General features: G+C 45.2%; 3 protein-coding genes across 14 annotated transcripts; 2 read left to right on the forward strand and 1 right to left on the reverse strand.

The window, feature by feature from the left end:
• Window positions 1-62: 62 nt before the first annotated feature.
• LOC120705795 lies at window positions 63-11,270 on the forward strand. 12 transcript variants are annotated; one of them, XR_005688060.1, is made up of 7 exons: window positions 114-413; window positions 530-587; window positions 767-833; window positions 945-1,036; window positions 7,020-7,043; window positions 7,125-7,221; window positions 7,307-8,351. XR_005688060.1 is itself a non-coding variant. In XM_039990310.1 (4 exons), the coding sequence occupies exon 4, from the start codon at window positions 1,913-1,915 to the stop codon at window positions 3,965-3,967; it is 2,055 nt and encodes a 684-aa protein (XP_039846244.1). In that variant the 5' UTR covers window positions 63-413; window positions 530-587; window positions 767-833; window positions 960-1,912; the 3' UTR covers window positions 3,968-3,988. The 12 variants fall into 12 exon arrangements, 2 of the variants coding, with proteins under 2 accessions (XP_039846244.1, XP_039846243.1); XR_005688061.1 differs by having other exon boundaries at window positions 7,358-8,351; XR_005688059.1 differs by having other exon boundaries at window positions 7,376-8,351.
• Window positions 11,271-11,337: 67 nt separating this feature from the next.
• Window positions 11,338-12,556, reverse strand: LOC120705796. Its single transcript, XM_039990312.1, has 2 exons — window positions 12,129-12,556; window positions 11,338-11,922 (listed from the first exon to the last, which is right to left on the reverse strand). The coding sequence occupies exons 1-2, from the start codon at window positions 12,178-12,180 to the stop codon at window positions 11,519-11,521; spliced, it is 456 nt and encodes a 151-aa protein (XP_039846246.1). The 5' UTR covers window positions 12,181-12,556; the 3' UTR covers window positions 11,338-11,518.
• Window positions 12,557-13,841: 1,285 nt separating this feature from the next.
• LOC120705797 (DNA mismatch repair protein MSH7-like) lies at window positions 13,842-23,267 on the forward strand. The gene is made up of 17 exons (XM_039990313.1): window positions 13,842-14,136; window positions 14,918-16,010; window positions 16,465-16,560; window positions 17,305-17,360; window positions 17,735-17,801; window positions 18,276-18,371; window positions 18,884-19,012; window positions 19,085-19,118; window positions 19,186-19,233; window positions 19,417-19,613; window positions 19,816-19,942; window positions 20,081-20,358; window positions 20,790-20,978; window positions 21,080-21,466; window positions 21,554-21,650; window positions 21,951-22,078; window positions 22,621-23,267. Exons 1-17 carry the CDS (start codon window positions 13,961-13,963, stop codon window positions 23,077-23,079), a joined length of 3,657 nt encoding a protein of 1,218 aa, XP_039846247.1. The 5' UTR covers window positions 13,842-13,960; the 3' UTR covers window positions 23,080-23,267.
• Window positions 23,268-24,584: the final 1,317 nt, after the last annotated feature.

A 24,584-nucleotide genomic window follows, 5' to 3' on the forward strand; every position in this document is an offset into this window, starting at 1 on the left:
GGCCGCTAAGATATACTCCAACCCCTATGCACCGTGGAGAGGGAGCTCCCTCAGCGCTCCTCTACCCGGAGACGCCACGTGGCGCGAGTGGAGCGGACGCCCGACGCGGGCCGTGTTTTCCCTCGCACCGCGTGCCCCCGCGCTCGCGGCGCAGCCCACCGTGCTCCACCGCCTATCGCTGCGCGTCGGGCCCGCCGTGCTCCACCGTCTCTCCCTCGTGGGGCCGCAGTTCAGGACCCGTGCCCCGCCTCCACGGGACGGCGCGGCTTCTTGCTGCCCCCCTTTCCTCCTCTTCATTTGGTGGCGGCGGTCTAGGGTTTCGGAGGGGGGCGATGCCAGTCCGCGTAGCCCTGCTTCGGTCGAGGATTCCGCCGGCGGCGAGCGCACACCCGGCCGGTGCGTCCATCCTCCAGGTGCGCCCCCCCCCCCCCCCCACACACACACACACCCCTCGGTGGTCTGCAGATTTGCTGCTGATGCTTGCGTTCTTGCTTCATGTACCCGGTCGGTCGGCGCCTCCGTCCTCCAGGCGCCCTCCCACAGCCCACGCGACCCCAGCATTTTCCTCTGCTCTCGCCACGGCTGCGGTAAGCTTCCCTCTCTCCAAAGCTGTTGTAGTCTGTAGATTTATGCGATTCTACGAACTCTGAATCAGTCGGGTCCTGTGTTTGGTCTTCCATTTGCTGCTGATGTTTGCATTCTTGGTTCATGTACCCGGTCGGTCGTGTGCTCTGTCCGTGGGTGTGTTTCGCGACGGTTCCTGAAGTTGGTGCGTCTTCCTGGTGCCGCTGATTCAACCGTCTTCCGTTCGCCGCCTGCCCTGCCTACATTGGGTTCGTACGAATGCTTTGCCCATTGAGTTGTTCGTTTACAGCTGTGCATCTTACAGCCCTGCCTGCTAAACTGCTAACTGTTCTTTTACTTTTTGTTGCTGGTATGGCAAGTTTGCTAGGTGCCAGGCAGTTGGACGCATTGCCGTTGCTCATCCCCTCCTGCAACGCGCTGCCGCTGGCCATCTCCTTCTGCAGGTTGTCAGGTGTGCGCTCGGCTTCTTAGTGTGCACCTTAGCCATGCTTCATACCACTTGCTGTATAGGTTCATAGAATCGCAATATGAATGGTTAATTTGAGTTTATATGTTAACAGTGGCAGGAGTAGATAATTTGGAACAATATACAGCAAACTTTATGGTTACTTTTTTATAATACAGACGCTGGTAATTTAGGCGTATATTTGAAGGGTGATTTTAGTTTATCTTTATAGTGGTCAAGGTGTGTAATATGGATGCAAATCAAGGGGTTATTTAGATCATCTATTATGATGACAACAGTGAATAATAGTATATGTATATTTGCGATCGTGTTGTGGTTCTGTTCTGGTGATCCATGTGTGACGTCCTGACATATCACCGGGCCTGCGTGCCTGTTATCGGGCCTAAGAGCCCATGTCTATTCGGCCCACAGGCCAAGACTATGTAAGTGAAACCTGACTCTAGGGGGAGGACATCGATAATCAGAAAACCTAAACACCTCTCTCGTTCTTCCTCTGTTCCGTCCGGCGTGCTTCCGCCACCGCTTGCCGAGCGTGACGCCGGTAGTTATTTGGCTCGTGACATTTGGTTATCAGAGCAAGGTTCGATTGCGGATTCGTGGAGCAGGCCCTAAAATCCCATCGCGATTTCTTGATTTGGGGGCAAATTTTGGGGGGGGGGGGGATTTTTCTCCTGATTTGCTCTCGATCTTGTGGATTTCGGCGTGGTTGGCCGTGCGATGCGAGCAATTTAACCGAGCTTATTAGCCCCGACAAGCAACCAACCATCACCAGCCACACCCTCTCCAATCCACCATAAATCCCCAATTCCCCTCCCGCATATCCACCAATGGCGCGTGGTCGAGGACCCACCCTCAGCGCGGATGACGAAGACAGAGGACGATCTGGCGGCGGTGACCTCGCGTGTCGCAGCCGTCGAAGACAAGTTCGACTCCATCGACAAGAAGCTGGACAAGCTGGATAACCTCCTCACGCTCATGGAGGGGTTCAACCGATGGTGCCCATCGGTGGACAAGGGACTCCTGGACGCCTACCAGTCCGTGAGAGACCTGACGTCGCGTGTGGAGACGCTGGAATCACATCCGGTTCTCGTCTCCACCAATGCACCGACGCGCGAGGAAGAGGTGCAGGCCAACGGCCACCGTCCACTACAGAATCACCAGGGTCGTGATGCCGGGGCTCTTGCCCTGCATCCTGCCCTGGTCACGGGTGAGCATCCCCTGCCGGACCAGCCCTATTGTAATCCTACTGTGAATTTGCCTTTGTCACCACACACTAAGGAGTACCGTTTGCCCAAAACTGATTTCCCTAGATTCGATGGCATAGATCCTAAATTGTGGAAAGATAAGGCTGAGAAGTACTTTCGTTTGTTTAAGGTCCCTGCACATATGTGGTCTCCTTTTGCCACCATGCACTTTAACACTACAGCTGCTAGGTGGTTGCAAACATATGAAGCACAACACTCTGTTGAAACTTGGGCTGAGTTGTGTGTAGCTTTAGTCAATAAGTATGGTAAAGATAATTATCACCATCACATGAAGGACATCTTGCAGTGTCGTCAAACTGAAGATGTCACTTCTTACCACACCACTTTTAATGAATCTATGCATAAAGTCCTCATGCATAATGAAGCTCTAGATGATATTTTCTTTGCCACCAAATTTGTGGAAGGGCTAAAGCCACAGATTCGAAATGCATTAATGTTACATAAGCCGAGAACTGTTGATGCGGCTTTGTCACTCGCCCTTATGCAGGAGGAGATGCTGGAGCATAATCAGAAGCGTTATTCTGTCAGAAATGCAAGACATTATACTGGTGGTGGTGTTAATCCTGAGAGACCCTCATCATCAGCGGATAAGGGTGTTTTAGGGGCTGCACCTACAGAGGAAAAATCATCAGCTAAACCCCAGGGGGCTTCTAAATTTGATTCTCTCAGAGCTCAGCGGAAGGCGAGAGGAGAATGTTTCAAGTGTGGTGCCAAGTATGGACCCAATCACAAGTGTCCCAAACATGTACCCTTGCATGTACTGGAGGAATTGTTGGAAGTGATTCAGATAGATCAGGAAGATGATCACTCAGAAGCAAGTACTCATAGCAGCGATGAGGACAATCTGATGAGTTTGTCTCACTGGGCAGCTGCTGGAACTATGGGCAAGAAAACCATACGTTTGCAGGGCCAAATCGGGGGCAAGGAAATTCTGATTTTAGTGGATTCAGGCAGCTCTTCCAATTTCATCAGTGAAACTCTTGCTCAGCAACTGAAGTGTCCATTGGCGGACATCCCTGTTACAGCTGTCACAGTGGCCAATGGTGGTAAATTAACAACATCCAAAGTAGCTCCTGCTCTGTCCGGGTGGACACAAGGACACACCTTCACCACAAACTTGAAACTGCTCAACATACAGTGTTATGACATGATTTTGGGCATGGAGTGGCTAGAGGAATTTAGTCCCATGTGGGTGGACTGGAAGAGGAAATCCATCAGATGCACACATCATAGTAAAAGAATCACCCTGCGGGGAGTCAAGGATAATACAACATCATGCACCAAGCTTTCGTCCAAGAAATTGCAAGGTATTTTGCGGATGGGTAATTTTGCACAGCTGGTTCAACTGTGTGCAGTAGCTGAACAACCACAAGATGCTGCTATTCCAGCTGCCATACAGTCAGTTCTGGACTCTAACAAGGATTTATTCAAAGAACCCACTTCTCTCCCACCCAAGAGGGTGTTTGATCATCAGATTGATCTGCTGCCTGGAACAAAACCGGTGAACATCAAGCCATATCGGTACTCCCCCACTCAAAAGGATGAGATTGAGCGCCAGATCACTGAGATGCTGAACAATGGGGTAATAAAGCCGAGCACCAGCCCTTTCGCATCTCCAGTCCTTTTGGTGAAGAAGAAAGACGGTACATGACGCTTTTGTATTGATTACCGCCATCTGAATGCCATTACAATTAAGAACAAATATCCGTTGCCTATCGTGGATGAGCTGTTGGACGAGCTGTATGGAGCTAAATGGTTCACCAAACTGGACTTACGGTCCGGTTATCATCAGATAAGGTTGGTGGAAGCTGATGAATTCAAGACAGCGTTTCGCACTCACAATGGTCACTGGGAATTCAGGGTCATGCCATTTGGGTTGACCAATGCACCGGCCACTTTCCAGGCTATCATGAATACCATCTTCTCTCCATTATTGAGAAAGGGTGTGTTAGTGTTTGTTGACGACATTCTCATATATAGCAAGTCCCTAGAGGAACACAGACAACATCTATCTGCTGTCCTTGATATTCTCAGGGATAACAAGCTGCTAATCAAGCCATCTAAGTGTTCATTTGCCAGACAACAGCTTGAGTACTTAGACCACATCATTGGGTCTGAGGGAGTCAGCACCGATCCCTCCAAGATAGCTGCTATCCAGCACTGGATCACACCAACAAATGTGAAGCAACTGCATGGTTTTTTGGGGCTGTCTGGATATTACCGCAAGTTTATTCAAGGTTATGGTGTTCTCAGCCGTCCCTTATCGGATTTGTTGAAAAAGAATGTTCCATTCATTTGGACTCCTACACATCAAGCTGCCTTTGATTCCTTAAAGAAAGCTTTAATCTCTGCACCGGTCTTGCAAATGCCTGACTTTTCGAGGTCTTTCACTATTGAAACCGACGCCTCCAATGCTGGAATTGGTGCTGTCCTCACTCAACAAGGGCATCCTATAGCCTATCTCAGCAAGGCTTTAGGGCCTCGAGCTCAAGCTATGTCAACATACTAAAAGGAGTGTTTGGCAATCTTGTTGGCCGTGGAGAAATGGCGATCCTACTTGCAGCATAAGAAATTCACTATAGCAACAGATCATAAAAGTCTTACTCATTTGGGGGAGCATAAGATTCATCAAGGCATGCAGCACAAGGCCTTCCTCAAATTAATGGGCTTACAGTATCGAGTTGTATACAAAAAGGGTTTGGAAAACAAAGCTGCAGACTCTCTGTCTAGACAGTCACCTCCGCTAGAGCTCTCCGCAATATCAGCAAGCAAACCAAGGTGGTTGGAGATCATAACAGAGGGATACAACAAGGATCCTCATACTCAGCAGCTGCTCACTGAACTCAGTATCACTGGCTATAATGATCAAGGTTTTACATTAGCTGATGGATTGATCAGGTTTAAAGGGAAGATATGGCTCGGTTCTCATGTTGTAGCTCATCAAGCAGTATTATTGGCCCTGCATTCTAGTGGGCTGGGTGGTCATAGTGGAATGACGGCAACTTATCAAAAGGTCAAGGCTTTGTTCGCTTGGACCCACATGAAACAGGACATCCGTAACTATGTTGCAGCTTGCAGTGTGTGTAAACAAGCAAAAGTGGAGCACACCAGAACCCCAGGTACTCTACAGCCCCTTCCTATACCCACTCAAGCTTGGACAATAATTAGCTTGGATTTTGTGGAAGGGTTACCCAAGTCCCAGCAGTTTGACATAATCTTGGTCGTCATTGACAAATTTACCAAGTATGGTCATTTCATTCCTATGTCTCATCCATTTACGGCTCTCACCGTGGCTCAATTGTTTATCAACCACGTCTATAAGCTGCATGGTCTACCCCAAATTATCATATCAGATAGGGATCGGGTGTTCACTAGCTCTCTCTGGCAGGAGCTATTCAAGTTGACTGACACCACACTCAACATGAGTTCCTCTTATCATCCACAGACCGATGGGCAAACGGAACGATTGAATCAATGCCTCGAAACATATCTACGATGTATGGTCCATGCATGCCCCAAGAAGTGGTCTCATTGGCTAGCCTTAGCCGAGTTTTGGTACAATACTACATTCCACTCCGCATTGGGCAAATCACCATTTGAAGTTCTCTATGGCCATTCTCCTAGGCATTTTGGCATCATGGCGACTGATCAGTGCTCCAGTCAGGACTTGGCTCAGTGGTTGTCGGACCGATCACTCATGCAGCAAGTGACATGGGACAATTTACAGCGTGCTCAACATCGTATGAAACAGCAGGCTGACAAACACCGTTTGGAACGAGAGTTTGCTGTGGGGGACCGGGTTTATCTTAAACTCCAGCCTTATGTTCAGCTATCGGTGGCGCGGCGCACTAATCAGAAGCTAAGTTTCAAATATTTTGGTCCTTATCTGGTGCTGCAACGCGTTGGGAAGGTCGCCTATAAACTTCAGCTCCCAGCGGATAGTCATGTTCATCCGGTGGTTCACGTCTCCCAGCTGAAGAAAGCATTGCCTCCTGACACGGTGGTAAATCCTGACTCTGTACTTCTCATGCTTGCATCTGACAAGGTGTTTGAACCTATGAAGTTGTTGCGCTCGGAGTTGAGGAAGGTTGGTGGCGCGACAGTACCCTTTGCGCTGGTACGGTAGGCACATCTTCCTGATGAGTGGGCCACTTGGGAGAAGCTCCATGATATTCAGATGTCTTCGTCAGCAGCCACAGCTTGAGGGCAAGCTGTGTTTTAAGGGGAAGGGCATGTGACATCCTGACATATCACCGGGCCTGCGTGCCTGTTATCGGGCCTAAGAGCCCATGTCTATTCGGCCCACAGGCCAAGATTATGTAAGTGAAACCTGACTCTAGGGGGAGGACATCGATAATCAGAAAACCTAAACACCTCTCTCGTTCTTCCTCTGTTCCGTCCGGCGTGCTTCCGCCGCCGCTTGCCGAGCGTGACGCCGGTAGTTATTTGGCTCGTGACACCATGATTCTGTGCCTTTTATGTGAACTACCCTTTTGCTGTCATTCTTTAGATGGATGTTCCTATTCCATCTCGGTGCTCTTGCAGGGACAGTGTCCCTGCCCGCGAGGAAGCTGCCGCAGCCACTTTGGCTGCTCGTGCCAGTACTGCTTCGGGTCGAAATGTTCGCCCGCGGTTGCCTGTGCCCCGTTTCCCTTCTCCTTTCACAGTGCCTTTTGTTTTGCATTTGCCCTATGTCCCTGCAGGCCAGCGACACTGCATAGTTCCCAGTGAGTACGACTGACCGGCCTGGGATTTTGCTGCCTACATTCTTGTTCTGCGGATGTGATCCAAGTTTTCCTTATATTTAGGAGATCATTTCTGCCCCCCTTGTGTCGCCAACTACCGCTCGAGAAAATAGGTACAGGAGAATGTCCAGGATTAAAAACAAATGCCTGATGAAAAAAGGTTGGCTTCGTTTGCCTCCGATTATTGTTGCCTCTCTGAATTTCTTGGTTGTTTTGATTATCATGTTGGCTGGTCAAATATGCAGCCTCTCTTCCTTATCAAAATTCAACTGAACCTATAGTTGCTTTTCCAAAAGAACATACCCTCTCTGCAGACAACCACACTGGTTTCAGCTTCACCGGCGACCACACTGATCCATCTTGCATTGATGAGCTTGCTATGTCTCTCCTAAAGATCCTTAGTGATGGGATCATCTATGAGATCAAGCATGACATGTGAGAACCGCCCAATTTGCACTCAGTTTAAGTAGAAATTATTGATTAATCCATTAAGATGAGAGTTAACACGTGTCCGTCTCTCGACACGCCATGTGTTAATCCACACCTTAGAGGCACTTAATCCGGTAGTCCCGGTACGTGTTTGCCACATGCCCAGGATTAAGCACACGTACCGTTATACAAGCACGTACATTGCCGATGATCCACAAAGAGCAGTTTTACACACTTAATATTACAAGTTCGATATAGGTGGGTTCAAACTTCCTTTACAACCATTGGGCTCACGAAAGACATATTAAACTGAAACTTAAAGTTTATTGTATTTACATACTCTCACAGAGTTCGGCTACGATAAAAACATACCTAAGATAATGGTGTCTTGCTCAAGGACACCATCATAGCCTCAACGACCTACTCCTCCCCCGCACCAGGATCGGCGGGGTAGAAGTGGCCGAACACCACTTCCGACTCACCTGCAACTAGGTTTAGAAAGCAACCTGAGTACAAACGGTACTCGCAAGACTTACGCGATTAAATAAACAAGGATCATGCAAAGGCTCAAGTAAAAGCTTTAAAGTTAAGTAATTATTGCACTAGCATGAGCTCTCTAAACTAACACCTAGCAAAATTAATTAATCTTGTCCAACTCCAAACAATTTTAGTTGATTGAGAGAGTAATATAATCTATAACTGATCATAGCTGTAACATGAACCATTCCCATCATAATCGAAATTCTACGAGGAGTTCATGGGATAAAGAGCTTGCTCATAACCGAGAGCGCGGCAATTCGAATTGATTATAACCTTGCAAGGGTGTACTACTTTACCCACACGACACAAGGATCATGCGACTCACCCAACCCACTAAAGTTGGATAAGAGGGTACTCGCGTCAACCGTTCCCAACAAGGCTCAACCGTTGAGGGTACGCCCAGCTTGCACGTGGAGACTTAGTTCCACCGGGGACATCTCTAAACTTTCCTACACATAGTTCCACCCGGGGACACACTAAGCCTCCCTGCATAGCCCTTGGCCACGTATTTGGGACCGGGCCCCAATGATCAAGTCAAAGAAGGTAATTGGCTCATCCGTACTATTATATTGGATATGTGGTAGCACGGAAAGGTGCTCAAAACCGACGTCATCCACTCGGTCCTTAATCGATCCAAGCGGACTATGCCCATGTGATTTCATTCTCTAGGCCCTACCATTCCGCTCAAATCTCGATACTATCAAACCCTTACCACTAAACCGAACCAGTGCGATCAAGGTTAACCGGTAAGTGTCATACTCCAAACTATCCTTTGTAGTAAGGGAAAAGATTATTCTAAGCATAGCTCAGCATCTAGTCAAGTTAAGTGAGTAACTGACTAATGTGTGGCAAGGACATTGTTGAACAATTCAAGGAAGGATAGTGCATAAAAGTAGATACAAGAATGCAATACATACATAATATATATAGCCCAACATTACCCAAGTGAGATAACTAAGCTAGTCAAATTAGATAGGTGCAAGGAATTATGCTTAGCTGCTTTTCTGGGTTAACTTCAGGCTCGACCATGAACTGGACTCCGGGTTCAGGCGCAATGGACTCGGTGGGCTCCACAGGTTCGACCTCCGACGGCTCGGTCACTATAATGCATGAATGCGATGCAAGAATTAAGAAATAAACTTATACACCAAGCATAAATCACCATTTAAAATGAGCATGCAGAGAACATTACAAGGAACTCATGAAAATTGGATTTGCAGTAAAAGGATTTTCCTATAAGTAATCATAAATAGATCAATTTTCAGCCACTCTAAGCAAGTAAATTCGGAAAAGGCTTTCAAACTTAACTAAACAAAACTAAGAAAATTATCATAGAAACTAGGCATGAACTTAAGGCTAACAAAACTGGTTTTGCCATTTTATCACTTTCCAGCAAGAAGTTCTACCCTAAACCATTTTCAAATAGATTAAACGGAAACACACTAAAACCCTAACAAACAGTAGTGAAACATACAAAAACAACATTTTTCCTAAGTAGATCTCATCTAGAGGAATCCAACAAAACAAGTTTCATATTTTTCTGAGCTATACACGAATTTCTATGGATTTATAAGATTGCAAACAAATAAAACCTAATGAAACCCTAGCAAAATTGCTAGGTGCACCCGGATCCGGCCACACCCGTCAGGCCAGAGGCCAACAGGTGGACCCCATGGGCAGGCGCCCCACCTAGGCCGGGTCAAGGCAAGGTCGGGCCTTGACCGCGGCGTGGGCGCGGCCACAGCACGCGTGGCGCGTCGCGCGCACGCATGCCGTGCGCGACGGTGGCGCAAGGCGGCGCAAGGCGGCGCCGGCGAAGCGGAGCGGGGCAAGGGGCAGGGGCATGGCGTGTTCTAGGGCGAGGCATAGCTCACCCCGCAAGCGGACGGCGAGGAAAAGTGACGGGGAGGCGGCGCGACGGCAGCGGGCGGCTGCGGACGGCGAGCTCCGCCGGGGAGGCCCTGCGGAAGGGGAGGGAGCCGGGAGAGGAGGGGAATGGGTCGAGGATGACGAGGGGGTGCTCCCCATGCGAGGAATCGACGAGAAGCTCACCGGAACGGGCAAATCAATGGCGGCCAATGAAGCTCCTCGCGGCGGCGTCAATGGCGGCCGGCCGCTGCGAAATGGATTCCGGCCGGGGTAGGGCTCGGCCGGGCTTGAGGAGGTGCGGCAGGAGTAGAGGAATAGGAAAGGAACGCTTGGGCGCGAGGAATCGGAGAGAGGCGCGGCCACGGACGGACGGGGCGGCGGCAATGGAGGGCTAGGGTTTGGGGAAGGGGAAAGATGGGGCCGGGCTCTCTAAATGGACGAGGAGAGGGCGAGGGGCGGACTCGACGCGGATAAGGACGCACGCAGAACGAGGATCGCTGGCGCGTGGCGTGAGGATGGCCGGCGGCGGCGATGCGTGCGGTGCGGCGCGCCGAGCAGAACAGAGAGAGGAGATGGAGAGGCTGACGGGTGGGCCCGGCGAGGAAAAATTTATTTATTTCTTTTTTTTCCTTGGGCTGTGACATGACACCACTCCGCTATGTACGTTCATGACCTCATGCAAAACAATTCGTTTATATGCTTATGTAACCTGTACGCATTTACCTAATCTATTAGCAAATTACCTGACCTTGCAGGAGGAGCTAGAGGTTCCAGCCACTGTACATACCCACCTTTTGGTACTACCTGCTTCTGTGAACTTTTGAATGCTTAGCCATGTATCACGGTTAGGCATGGTGTTTCAATTCTTTTGGCAGTTGACTTTGCCTGGTAACAGGGACAAAACAGGCAAACAGTATTCTTTTAGGTGTTCCATCACGAGACACCGCTTACAGCACAGATCCAAACTAAGATTCAGAGAACAGTTTGTCTCCACTATGAAGACAAGATTCAAGAAACCAGCTTCGAGATCATGAGAAGGTACTGCATCACAGCAACTCAAACACCTCCTCATTTGAACATGCCACTGAATAGGAACATGCCACTGAATAGGAACATGCTCAGTTATCCTTCCTGGTTTCAAACTTGTCTGTATTTAGTTGGCAGAAAACGTTGTTGCAACATCGCATTCGGTGCGATCAGAAATTCCTGGGTGAATCTATTGACTGTAATCTATGCCTGTTCGATGCACCTAGGACTTCTAGCTGAACTTGTATTGCAGTGAATATGCTTTATGCTGCTGTTATCTTTTGGGTTCGACATCGAATGTCTGAATACTTTATCTATGGTTCCTAAAATGTTTGCTTTTCCCAACTGCCTACTATCTACCGTGTGCTCAATTATTTCTGAGACAGTATACATGAAACTTTTGATTGATATAGGATGCTTGGAAAAAACAATTATATTAAACAAACACATGGTCAACCATACATATACTCTTAAACAGAGGTACAAGATAGATATAACGCGGAGCCTGATAAACTCAGGTAGCTGTTTTATTGGGTACACAAAAATTGCCGAATGCACAAACTACAGACACTTGAGACTAAACACCGTGGAGCTCAATTCTCATCCATGGACCTGCAGCCGACCTCTTGCAGCGCAGCAGTCGCGCCCCAAACATTCTCCTCAGCCCAGACAGCAGCATCATGAGCAAGCTGACCAACTGAAATCTTTGGACAACCGGCAAGAGCGTCGATTGTGATTGATTCCAACGTCTTCTGCAGCGTCTCCAAATGATCCACCGACTGAGCCCAACCAGAACTAAGCAGCAGGTTGTTCCGGCGAAGAGTTTCATTCTCCTTCCGGAGAGCTTTTACCTCACTGAAATTCAAGTCAATGACCACGACACCGAATTCACGCTTTGCTGCACAGATAAGCGCTTCCGCAGTGGCCTCCTCTGCCCCATCCTTTGTTGCCGATGCATGGCCGGTTGCCTCAAGAAGAGTAAAGTCATCTATCTCATCTGGTAAGTGAACGACCACAAAATCAGTAGCCGCATAGAGGCCATCAACATTGCTAAAAGAATAGAAAGGCATGTAACCATCTAATGCCTTAACTACATCGTTCAAAACCGTATGTGCTGAAACAAAAACAGGAACGCCTGATCCTACACGGAAGCAAGAAGGCGTCAGCTGTTACCAAATTGAATCGCAGTACAGTACCATTTACCTTCATATTCCCGGCCAAAGCGCACGGTATATGCACAAGCGGAGCCGGCCATCTCCTAAGCAATGCCCACCTCAGAGCTAAAGCTCTTCCCAAGCACAGCTCACGCTCCGCCCACGCAAACGAGAACGCACGCTTTGCTGCGCTGGTTCGCTTTCGCCGGCGCAGCAGCTCACTCCATTAAATGGCAGGACCTTCCTTGGCTGCGACGAAAGGAATGGCACGCCGACCTACCTTGAACCGCCTCTACTCTGCCGGCGCCAGCAAACCGACGTGCTTAAGACTATCTCTAAATACTACAGACAAAACATTTGAACCAGCAGCGATGCAGCCCACATAAGATGCAACAGCCCATCCCAGCAAACCTTATGGCCCATGTACACCGCTTTTGCAACCTCGCGCGGCGCAGCGCGCAATTTACCTAGTTGCTTACTATTGCGGCGAATATCAGTGAGGAAGCTCAATGTATATGGACCAACTGATCTATATAGATGGATCCCACATCAGTGGTCTATAGTTAAGTATCTAGACTAGTTGTCCATAAGGCTCATAATGTATCTAGACTAGTTGTCCATAAGACTAGGTCCCACACCTAAATAAAAAGTCCCACGTCCTGAACTTCCCCCTCTCTTTTGTGTCAGAGGTACAGTGTAAATACTATTTTTAATTATCTTATGGGTTGCCCATAGCACTATGGGTGGCTTTTAGTTATGGACTGCTTATGGACCATCTCCACAGTGTACCAGCTACCTGAAAGTGAATATTTAATCCCTTATGGACTGGTTTTGGCAACATTGTGGTTGCTCTAAAAGATATAGCGGTGGACATTTTTTAAGCAGCACTAAATGCTATTATATTGTGCCTCGTTATATAGACAGCATCTTTGGCAATTAAACAAAACCACATATTCTCGATCACGTACTGTTCCTCATGCGTTAAACGGGACGATTGCTATGCTAATTAAGGTACTGCATGCTTGCAACCAATCTTTGGGATTGTACCTAGTGAGCTAGAATCTGCAAGCGGCGACATCTTTTTTTTCTGTACACATTTGAATTCTCGCTATCAATTCCATCACCTTTGGACTCTTGCTATCATCAAAAAATTAAGTCGTCGATCCACTCTGCTTTAACCAATGCAAGTATAATAACAATCCAAGGAACTTGAGGTGTTCAGGAAACTCATGCATGCTGAATTGTGTACTCTTCGATCTTTCAGTTTTCGTGCTATATAAAGGAAAATTGCCGCCCTGCTCCATACATGCTTAATCAACTAATTAAGGGAACATGTGATTCATGCTAACGTAACTACTCATGTCTATCATTTTTTTTGCCACGTCTAACCAACGGTTTCTCTATCTTTCTCAACGACTCATTTCCACCCGCATCTCTTCCAAAACCTGTTCTGATAGCTGCTTCTTCAGCCAACCAACAATATTGTTCTCTCACACCAAATCAGCACCAGCCAGCAATAATTTTCTTTCATATCAAATCAGCACCAGCCGCAGCCAGTAGAACAGAGTAGGATGTGTATTGTCAATAATTTAATTATTTACTAAAGGGGCTCTGTGTAAACGCTTTTCATTTCTGATCTGAAATACGTAAACCGGTACGAAAAGCGTATAAGTAGATCCGTCACCACCGCTTTCGCTTCCCGCGGCCTGCCGCTTCCAGGAGCCAAATTTCCCGCTCGAAAAATTTCCCCAAACAAACACACCTCCCTCGCCTCGCCCGCCCATCCCCTTCCCCTCCCATTCCCAAACTCACCCCTGACTCCGCCTCTCCCGCCCGAGCGGAGGCGTCTCCAATCTTCCAGGCCTTCCCCGTCCGCGAGCGATGCAGCCGCGGCGGCAGCAGCAGCAGTCGATCCTCTCGTTCCTTCAGAAGCCGCCGCTGGATCGCGCCGGCGCCGGGGAGGGCACGCCTCCCGAGAAGCCCCCGCGCCCCCCCGCGGGGTCGGTTGCCAGCATCATGGAGAGGCTCGTGCGCCCGCCGCCGCTGTCTCAGGGGAGGTACGGATTGACGATTCATGACTGCTGCTTCGGCAGTGAACGCGGGAGCGCTAGGGTTTGGGGTTTTGGGCGTCGGTTCGGGCCGTTTAGTTGGGTTGCCGCGAGGCGCGAACTTGCTGGGCTGCGAGCTCGGTTTCGAGCGATTCGTGTTCGTTGATGTAGATGGGGTTTTGATGATCCCTTGCTGGGTTTTACATCAATGTGCGTTGTTCGAGTTATTCTAGTGCGATTGCAGAAGGATTTATCACTGGTGGTTCATCTGTTCGTTTTACCGCAGCTCTATTGCCATTCGTTTGTTTGCTGTCCAATTATGGGTTATGGTATACACTCTCTGTCCTAAATTATTAGTCGTTTTGACTTTTCTAGGTGCATAATTTTTTAGATGCGTCTAAATATCTGATATGTCTAGGTGCATAACAAAATATATGTATCTAGAAAACCAAAACGACTAATAACTTGGTACGGGGGAGAACCATGCATCTCACTACTGTGCTCTTGAAGTATACTTGAAACTTAGCTCTTGAAGTATATTAGATTTGAGTTCACTACTGTGCTCTGCTGAGGCAGTTGTCCTCCATTTTAGTGTCGGGCTTGCACTTTTGTAGCGCTTGCTTCGGTTTTGATGTCTAGTTTCTCATGGTTTCACTGGCCAGCTCATAGATTTTGTTTCTGACTTACCATTATCTGATGGATTGGATCAAGCATTTGTTTACAAATTGCAAACACATTGCTCTGGGAATTTGTTTTGTTATCCTGATGGTGCTACTTCATCTTTCGGCAGAAATCAAGATGCTTCCCAGGTTGGACATTTGGATGGGAAAACCTTGACTGGGAGAAATCAAGTTCCCTCAAATGGGCACTCAACTGCATTGTTCTCAGGACCCTGCAATGGTGAATACAGCGGAGCAACCATGTTTCCGAAACAAGGTTTGGGTATGACTCCCGCACAGGAACCCCAGAAGTACCCATTGAGGTCCTCCACTGATGAATTTTTTCAAGCAAGCATGTTGCTCCCAGAATTCGGGCTGAATCAATCTCCTCTTCAAGAGCATCCAAAGAAGTTACTCTCAGAGTCTCCTAATAATGGCTGCATTCAGTCTACATCCTTGTTTGAAGACTTTGGTATACAAACCCCTTCACAGGTTTCCTCAAAGAAAATCTTCCTAGGGCCTGCTCATGGAGCTGATACACCTTTAACAGATCATGGTTCAGATCGAACTCATTTGCAGCATTTAGCAAAGAAGTTCTCGTTGGTTTCTGCTAATGGTGAATATGCTAGAGCAGCAACAACATCTGTGCTAAATTCAAATGATATCCATACAGAGGAACCTTCAAAGAAGCTATGCCCAGAGTCTTCAGTCCCTTTGTATATTAAAGCAACAAATTTGTTTGCAGAACTTGAGGCAAATGAAAGTCCATTGAAGAATAACTCGAAAAGTTCCTCCTTTCTTATGAGTGATAAGCACATTGGAGCAACTTCTGCACTATTTCCCGAACTTGATTCTAGTCCTCTGAAGCCAGAGACGCCAGCAATGCGAGCAGTCATTCCTCGCCTGAAGCGAGTTCAAGAAGAACAAGGTGTGGCTGACAACAAACAATGCCTTCCTTTGTGGGTCTCGAACAAGAAGATGAAATCAGCTCATTGTTCACCTGTTGAAAAGAAGGATGAGATGGCAGATAGTGCGCGTAGCAAGTTTGAATGGCTGAATCCATCTACCATCAGGGATGCAAATAGAAGGCGTCCAGATGATCCACTTTACGACAAGAGTACACTTTTTATTCCACCTGATGCTTTGAGAAAGATGTCAACATCTCAAAAGCAATACTGGAATATTAAGTGTAAATACATGGATGCTGTCCTGTTTTTCAAAGTGGTAAGATTCGTCATTGATGATTCAATTCATGGCATGCTTGTTGAAAACTATACTGTATGACACATCAGAGTTTACTTCTGTGGTTAACCAATGGCTCACAAAATTTGGTAGCGTACTGAGCCATTGCCTGATATTTTACGTAAGGAGTGAATTCTTCAGTCACAGTTCACTGCGCCAGTCTCCATTTGCTGAAAGTAACTTTAACTGTTTTACTATGCATATTGACAGATATCAACATACACATTTATAGCTGATATTTTTATTATGATTATTATTCCATGAAAGTTTCCTTGCTTTACTATAAGTCATCATTTATTCTTATACTCTCAGGCTGTCATTCCTCTGTTCAAATTTTTCCTTGCTTTGTACCAAAAAGTTACTCATATTGAGCACCCTTTTTTGTACAGCTAGAGATCATATTACCTACTTTAAGTGTTTGATATCTTATTGCTAGGGAAAATTTTATGAACTCTATGAGATAGATGCTGAGATTGGCCAAAAAGAACTTGACTGGAAAATGACTGTTAGTGGGGTGGGCAAGTGCCGACAGGTACAAACTTGTGTCCTCTATTGTTTATCATCAAATGCTTGATCTGAACGTCAGTTGTATATTAAGCCTAAATTCTGAAGTTATTTCATTTACATCTGACAGTTCTTATGCTGTTCTTTATGAAGTATATCACTCATATCGTCCTGTCTATATTGTTTTTTTCATAATACCATGAGAAGCCTACCACAACTTACTTGGAAGTTGGACAAAAAAAAGCTTTGTGGTTGCTGCTGCTGTCATTTAAGTCTACTGTGAGACTGGTCAGTGTTCACATGTTAGGAACACGATCAGTTGCCTGCACCAGCCATTAGGTTTGGATTTTGGGGGTAGGGGATAGTATTTAGGTAAAACCGGGACCCTGGTTGTAGAGGGAGGGCGGGAAAGGCAGTGGCATTGCAGCACAATGGGGTATGACCAATTTGGGCTTGGAGTGGGGTGGTGGCCCGCAACACAGACATGTTTGGGTTTTTTTTTGGGGGGGGGGGGGGGGCTGTGGCGACTGGCGACTGGTGACAGTAGTGGGTGGTAGTGTGCCATCAGCTGCGGGGGAGGCAGAAAACAGTTTATGGTGTACTTCATGTCCTGAAATGACAGGGAGGCAGAAATGATTGGGCAAATGCATTCAGGCTGTAACAATGCACCACTTAGTAGTGTAGTAATAGCCTTTCATGCTTTATACCACCTCATTATCATGATTATTGCCTGATGGTAATGGACATTAATTCTTTGTTTTCACATATGAAGGTTGGCATTTCAGAAAGTGGGATAGATGATGCTGTTGATAAGCTTGTAGCTAGGGGGTAAGCTCATTTTCTGTTCACTTCCAAAATGTTATAGTCCTTGAGGTTAGTGATTTATTTTGTTCCCACAAAAAATGTATATATTGAACATCAGCAAGTTCATATTAGTACTTCAGATTGGTAGGTCAACATGTTTGTAATTTTATTGGTGTGGTAATATGACCTTCTCTGCACAATTGCCTCCTTATTGCTTTGATGCTAGTGATGTTGCTTTCAAGAAATTCAAATCCATTAATTGGTTTCTACAATGCATATAATTTTTTTTGAATCTTTTGATTTGCAAAACATCTGTGATAGTGTTCCATTAATTTGTCTCTGCTGTTTTTTTGCTGTACAGTGAGGTTCTTGCTCATAAGTCCGGTGTTGTTTTCCAGGTATAAAGTTGGAAGAATAGAGCAAATGGAATCTGCAAACCAGGCCAAAGCTAGAGGATCAAATTCAGTAAGTGTTATGTATTGTAACGAGCCCCAGTTTTGTATTAGCTTTGAGTGTTGTACTGTTGTATTGATTCTTCGCCCCTTAGCTAGTGGCGGATGCAGGCATCATGTGTCTACCCTTTTAGAATCTGCTTTTCCTTGCTTGCATGTCCAAAATTATATGGTTATAATTCTAGAGCGAGGGTGCGCTTTTGTTTCAATGTGCATAGGGTCATGTATACAGTGATTCTTTGTCCTTCTATCCTTGCCGAGACAGGAAACTTCGTTCTGCTTATGACCCAATTCTGGCATTCTGGATTTAATTGGTAGCTATATACCCTACGCAACACAAGGACTGAACCATTGCCTGTTTAATTAAACATGTGCAGATGTGCTTATATTTGAAGGGCAATGTAAATCACTCTTACAGCTTTACAGGTGACAATATTGTAGTATATCATGTGACATTTCTTTTTTTTTAAAAAAAAACTTCTGCTAGGTTATCGAAAGAAAGCTGCTTCATGTGTCCACACCGTCAACTGCAGTTGATGGCAACATTGGTACTGATGCTGTCCACCTTCTTGCATTGAAAGAGGTTAGCTTCTATTAACAAGCACTGCTCCTCTGATTTTTGGGCACCATACTTTGCTATAACGCTTTGGAAGTTTAGCCGGTTCAAATGGAAAGTACTATATACTCTTGTAACACCAAATCTAACCATTTTACAAATGAACATTATTTCCTCACAAGAGAGAAAAATATTGAGGTCTTAGAATATAACAATCCAATTATCTTTGCATATAAACTTGCAGCCAATTTGAAACCTTCTTGGTTACTACAATAAATATATTAAATCAGAAGTGCATATTGCATTTGCTGAAACACATTGAGCTTCCTGTAAGATTTACTATTGCAACTTCCAATTTCATATTTTTCTAGAGTATAATGACAATTAGGTTGTTTGTTGCAGTTTTTCTAAGTAGTTCGGCGTGGATGTTTCAAGTAAAATTGAATTGCAAATTTGTAATTTAATATCGTAAATTTTTCTTTAATATTCTCCATAGGTGATTTTGATATGATGTGGTTTTTTCTTTGTGTAACTTTCAGGTTACCCTATCTTCTAGTGGTTCTCGGGTCTATGGATTCACTTTCCTAGACTACGCTGCTCTTAAAATTTGGGTTGGATCACTCCATGATGATGATTCGTCTGCAGCTTTGGGGGCTTTGTTGGTGCAGGTACTATCTTGTAGCCTTTCTTGTTTGGTTAAGTGGATGTGGAACCGCTATTGATTATTATGCTCTTTTCAGGTTTCTCCCAGAGAAATAATCTACGAAACCTCAGGTCAGAAAAATGCTTTGTTTTCAAATCCTTGTATTGGTAGGAGCTAATACCTTTTATCTTTTTTCAGGCCTCTCAAAAGAAACTCATAAAGCAATAAGAAAGTATGCCTCAGCAGGTAAATGTTCCTAAATGTAATTATTTTCATTTGTCTTTGTGTGTTGTTTATCTATAATAGTAATTTCTAATTAGTACGCAAGGTAACAGCCTAGCTGCCAGCAGATGATGACTTCTTTGTCAGATAGCAGGTTAATCAGGTATTAGAGTTTGATAAGTTACAAACATCTTTCCTTAACTGCAGGATCTGTAAAGATGCAACTGACCCCCCTACCTGGGATAGATTTCTCCGATGTTTCACAAATTCGAATGTTAATACATTCGAATGAGTACTTTACAGCATCAGCAGAGTCGTGGTCATCTGCTCTAGATTGTGTATTCAATCGAGATGCAGTTATTTGTGCGCTTGGTGGACTTATTGGTCATTTGACTAGGCTCATGGTATAACTTATCTTACCTCAGTTCTTTTCTTCCCTTCATCACAGCTGTTTGTCATCCCAATTGATCATGCCATTACTAATTGCTAGTTTCTTTACTTAAGTTCATTTGAAATTATTCCATAAACTATCACATAAATTTTCTCTTCCTCCTATGTTGACCACTGAAAATGTGTTCAAGGTCTAATTCTACAATCTGAAAACAGTTACATGATGCCCTGAAAAATGGGGAAGTCTTACCATACCACGTGTACAAAACCTGTCTAAGGATGGATGGCCAGACTCTCGTGAACCTTGAAATTTTTAGCAATAACTTCGATGGCGGTTCATCAGGTAGGAGTGTCGTTCTACTTTATTTTTTCACTCTTGAGAACAATAGTTTTGTAAACAGGTAAAAAATGATTGCTATATCTTTTCATATAGAACATGCCATGCACGTATTTCATTAAGAATATCTATACCTTGTTGCAGGTACTTTATATAAGCACCTTAATCACTGTGTCACATCATCTGGTAAGAGGCTGCTAAGAAGGTGGATTTGTCATCCACTTAAGGACATTGATGCCATCAATGAAAGGCTCGATGTTGTTGAGGCCTTCATCCAGAACTGTGGGCTAGGCCCTATAACACGTGGATATCTCCACAAAATTCCTGATCTTGAGAGATTGTTAGGACAAGTTAGATCCACTGTTGGGTTATCGTCTTCAGTCACATTGCCCTTTGTTGGAGAAAGGATATTAAAGAAACGGGTTAGTGGTTGTTCTATTCTCTGAGTCACAAGTTTGTTGCAGCTTTGAATTATCATGTGCAGCTAGATTTCAGGGTATTGTTGGAATGTAACTGTCTTAGAATATCTTGCAAAACATTTAGTCTTCAGTTGGCACTTTTATTTTGCCTGAAGGATCTCTCAAGTTGTTGATTATGAAACTTTACCTAAAATCACAGTGAATAGTTATGCATGCAGAAAATGTTAGTGAAGGCATGCATTTTCTGGCATGTTTTCATAACAGACTAATTCTTTTTGTCTTGTTCTCCTACTCTTTGTAATATAGTATGATATGAAATACATAATGTTTATATGTATTAGTCTGATCTCAGTCAGTCATTCTGTAATCATGAAATTTGTATTATTTCTTTCTTTGAGTTGATTGATTCATGAAAATTTTCATGCGTGTTGCAGATCAAAACATTTATAATGCTTATCAACGGCCTCCGGAATGGACTTGATTTATTAAATGACTTACAAAGAGCAGATCATGGTGCCTCAGCACTCTATAAGGCTGTAGAGATTCCAACATTGAGCTCCCTTCATGAATTGATCCATAAATTTGAAGAGGAAGTACAAAATCAATTTCCACATTATTACCAGGTAAAAATGCAATGAATTTCCCATGTCCATCAGTTATTTGCTTTTCGCTTGTACATCTTCTGTCAGCACTCTACTTATTCTTTGATCCTGTGCTTTGAAAGGACAATGATGTCAAAGATGGTGACAGAAACAAGTTGGCTGTTTTAGTGGAAGATTTTGTTGGAAAGGCTTCGGAATGGTCTTTGGTGATCAATGCTGTGAGCACTATTGATGTGCTTAGGTCCTTTGCTGAAATGACACTGTCATCATTTGGCGCCATGTGCAGACCACACGTAATACTAAAAGATGATGTGCCGATACTTCGGATGAAGGGTCTATGGCATCCATATGCTTTTGCAGGAAGTGCAAATGGGTTAGTACCAAATGACTTAACCCTTGGTCAGGATTTATCTGACCTCAATCGCTTTGCATTGTTGTTGACGGGTCCAAATATGGGTGGGAAATCTACAATCATGCGTGCCACCTGCCTTGCTATTGCACTTGCCCAGGTCTGTTTAAAACATTTTTTGTTCACTTATGCTTGTCCATTCATGAGCTTATGCAGATGTATAAACAAAGTTGCTTCTGCTCTGCAGCTTGGCTGTTATGTTCCCTGCACATCATGTGAATTGACCCTTGCAGATTCCATCTTTACACGTCTTGGCGCAACAGATCGGATAATGTCTGGAGAAAGTACGTAACAATTTTAACAAATCTATATGATGCCTATCATGTCTTACTGTTTTGGGCCACTGAGTTAGAATTGGGAATATACATCTGTATGTGTCAAAAGAGTAATATGATTTAGACAATCCTTGGATTATCAGTAGAAAGCTTTCGGTGTATTTATTTGAATTGTTTTGACTCGTGAACTTGTTTAGTATATCTGTTAATTTCATTAAGTTTCATTATCTAATCCTATATATGTGCACAATTCATTATACTTGGATGTGATAATGACCCTAACTTTGTTTATTATGACATTATTTGCAGGCACATTTCTTGTTGAATGTACAGAGACTGCTTCTGTTCTTCAGAATGCAACTGAGGATTCTCTTGTATTACTTGATGAGCTTGGCAGAGGAACAAGCACATTTGATGGATATGCAATTGCGTATGCTGTGAGTTTTTTCCTTCCATAGTATTTCATCATTCATCACTACGCTTGATGTGTCTTAGTATGCTTTGAATATATGCCGTGGTACAAGGTAGTTTTATAGAAAACAACTCATTTCTAACATTAGGTAATTCATATCATGACACCATTTCATGGCCAGTCATGAGGTGTAAGGTACAAGGTAGTTTTTTAGAAAACAATTTATTTCTAACATTTGATAATTCATATTATGACACCATTTCAAGTATTCAATATTTATAAGAGCCATGCTTTATCTCGTCAGTAAGATACAATATACTAAGTAGGTTAGGCAATAAATTCATGATCAAAGCTGCAATCTGTTCGTGTTTCAGGGCATGCTTTTTTTCTATTTCTATTTTGCATCAGCTTTCCAGGCCTCACATACCATGTTCTTTGTCACTGGAAAAGTGGAAATTTTGGTATCTTAATCTTACCACTAGACTACTTACTCTTTCCCCTGTTTTCACATCTCTTAGAATACACGAATCTACATTGTCTGATAACACTTTGTGCCTTGTAACTCAGGTGTTCCGCCACCTGGTGGAGCGGGTGCGATGCCGTCTGCTCTTCGCCACTCACTACCACTCTCTGACAAAGGAGTTCGCCTCCCACCCTCACGTGAGCCTCCAGCACATGGCCTGCATGTTCAGGCCAAGGAGCAATGGCGAGAAGGAGCTCACCTTCCTCTACCGTCTCGCCTCAGGGGCCTGTCCAGAGAGCTATGGCCTGCAGGTCGCCACAATGGCAGGGATCCCGAGGTCGATAGTGGAGAAAGCATCCATCGCAGGCCAGGCGATGAGGTCAAAGATCGCTGGCAACTTCAAGTCGAGCGAGCAGCGTGCAGAGTTCTCCACCCTCCATGAAGAGTGGCTGAGGACGGCCTTGGCGGTCATCGTGAAGGACGGACACCTAGATGAGGACATCATGGACACGGTGTACTGCATCTCGCAGGAGCTGAAGGCTCACTTCAAGAAAGACAGATGAGCGTTCGCCGCCACTGACCACTAATCATTGATGTTTATATCAATCTCAATGCCATCTTTAGTATGTTAATGTCATATCATTTTCCAATCCCCAGATGTAATATAATCTGCCCTTTTAATGGCAGGAGTCTTGTACTGTCCACTACGTATCATGTGTGTATATATGCCTTGTGGAGTTGTGGGTCAGCTGGCTTAGGAGTCAGGAGCTTACTTTTGTGAAAGCGATCGGTTGCTCTAACCTAAGAGGGGGAGGGGGTGAATTATGCACTCTTAAAACTTTAACCTATGACTCCAACTAGTTTGCATAAAACTTAAACTAGATCAAACTATCTAGATGTGCAATTACGGTTCATTTTAGTGTGAAACCTTCATCCCAAAAATTTTTTTGCAACTTATATCCAATCCTAACGAGATACTACACTAAAAAAGTAAGACACAGGTTGCAATATGAAATGCGGAAGGTTAAAAGGAGGGATGAGAGGAAGTAAAATCTCGACACGAGGATTTATCATGTGGTTCGGATTGCCATAAAGGCGCCCCTATGTCCACGTTGTTGAAGCACTCACGAAGAGTATCACTTTCGGCAATCAAGTCTTTTCTGGTCACCTTGATCCCGATCTTTACTAAGGGAGATTGCCCACGAAGGAGGGGTTTCCGTCCCCCGCACAATGTCGTCGACGCCGCTCCACATCAAGCCGGAGGGTCGTTGACTTGCCGGCGAGCTACCAAAACTCCAAGGATGGCCGGCGCACCAAGATACAATGTTGGTTCACTCTAGAACCACAGCACAAGGATCTAAACCTTGCTTGATCACTCACTCAAGAGCTAATCTAGCACTAACACTCACAAAGTTTGTGCTAAGGACTAAGGATTTAATCTTTATGCTCTTGGATGGCTTGGAGGTGTTCTTGGATGTGTATGAGATGTCTTGGGACTCAAGCAATCTTCAAATGGCTGGGGTGAGGCGTATATATAGGCCACCAAGTCTTGTAGCCGTTGCTCCAACGGTCAGTAGAAAACACCGTACCATCGGATGAACCGATGCCTCTGAATGGGGTGGCGTCGGTTCATCCGGTCACTCTCAGGCCTGAAGTAGTCGTTGAGCTTCTGACGCACTGTCTGCAGCACCATCAGTTTAACCGATGACTGGGTGTCGGTTAAACCGGTCACTCACATCACTCGACTAGCCGTTGGACCTCTTTCTTTCCTGCTGACGTCATTACACCAGTGCTATGCTCCGATGCACCACCGGTTCAACCGGTGCTGAAGACATGGCTCCTGCGCGCTTGACATCGTCTCTGGAACATAGTACATTGAATGCACCGATGCCTCTCTTGACACCGTCAGTTCATCCGGTGCTTCACTTCTTTCTTCACTTGATCTCCAGAGACGCACAGACTTGTGCGAAAGCAAGGGCGTCGGATCTTCCGACAACCATCGGATGCACCGATGCTATAGGCATCAGTTCTTCCTGTGACACCCCAGGTGTTCAATTAGATGAACCAG

The sequence above is a fragment of the Panicum virgatum genome, chromosome 5K (genome assembly GCF_016808335.1).
Source record: "Panicum virgatum strain AP13 chromosome 5K, P.virgatum_v5, whole genome shotgun sequence".
Classification (NCBI taxonomy): domain Eukaryota; kingdom Viridiplantae; phylum Streptophyta; class Magnoliopsida; order Poales; family Poaceae; genus Panicum; species Panicum virgatum.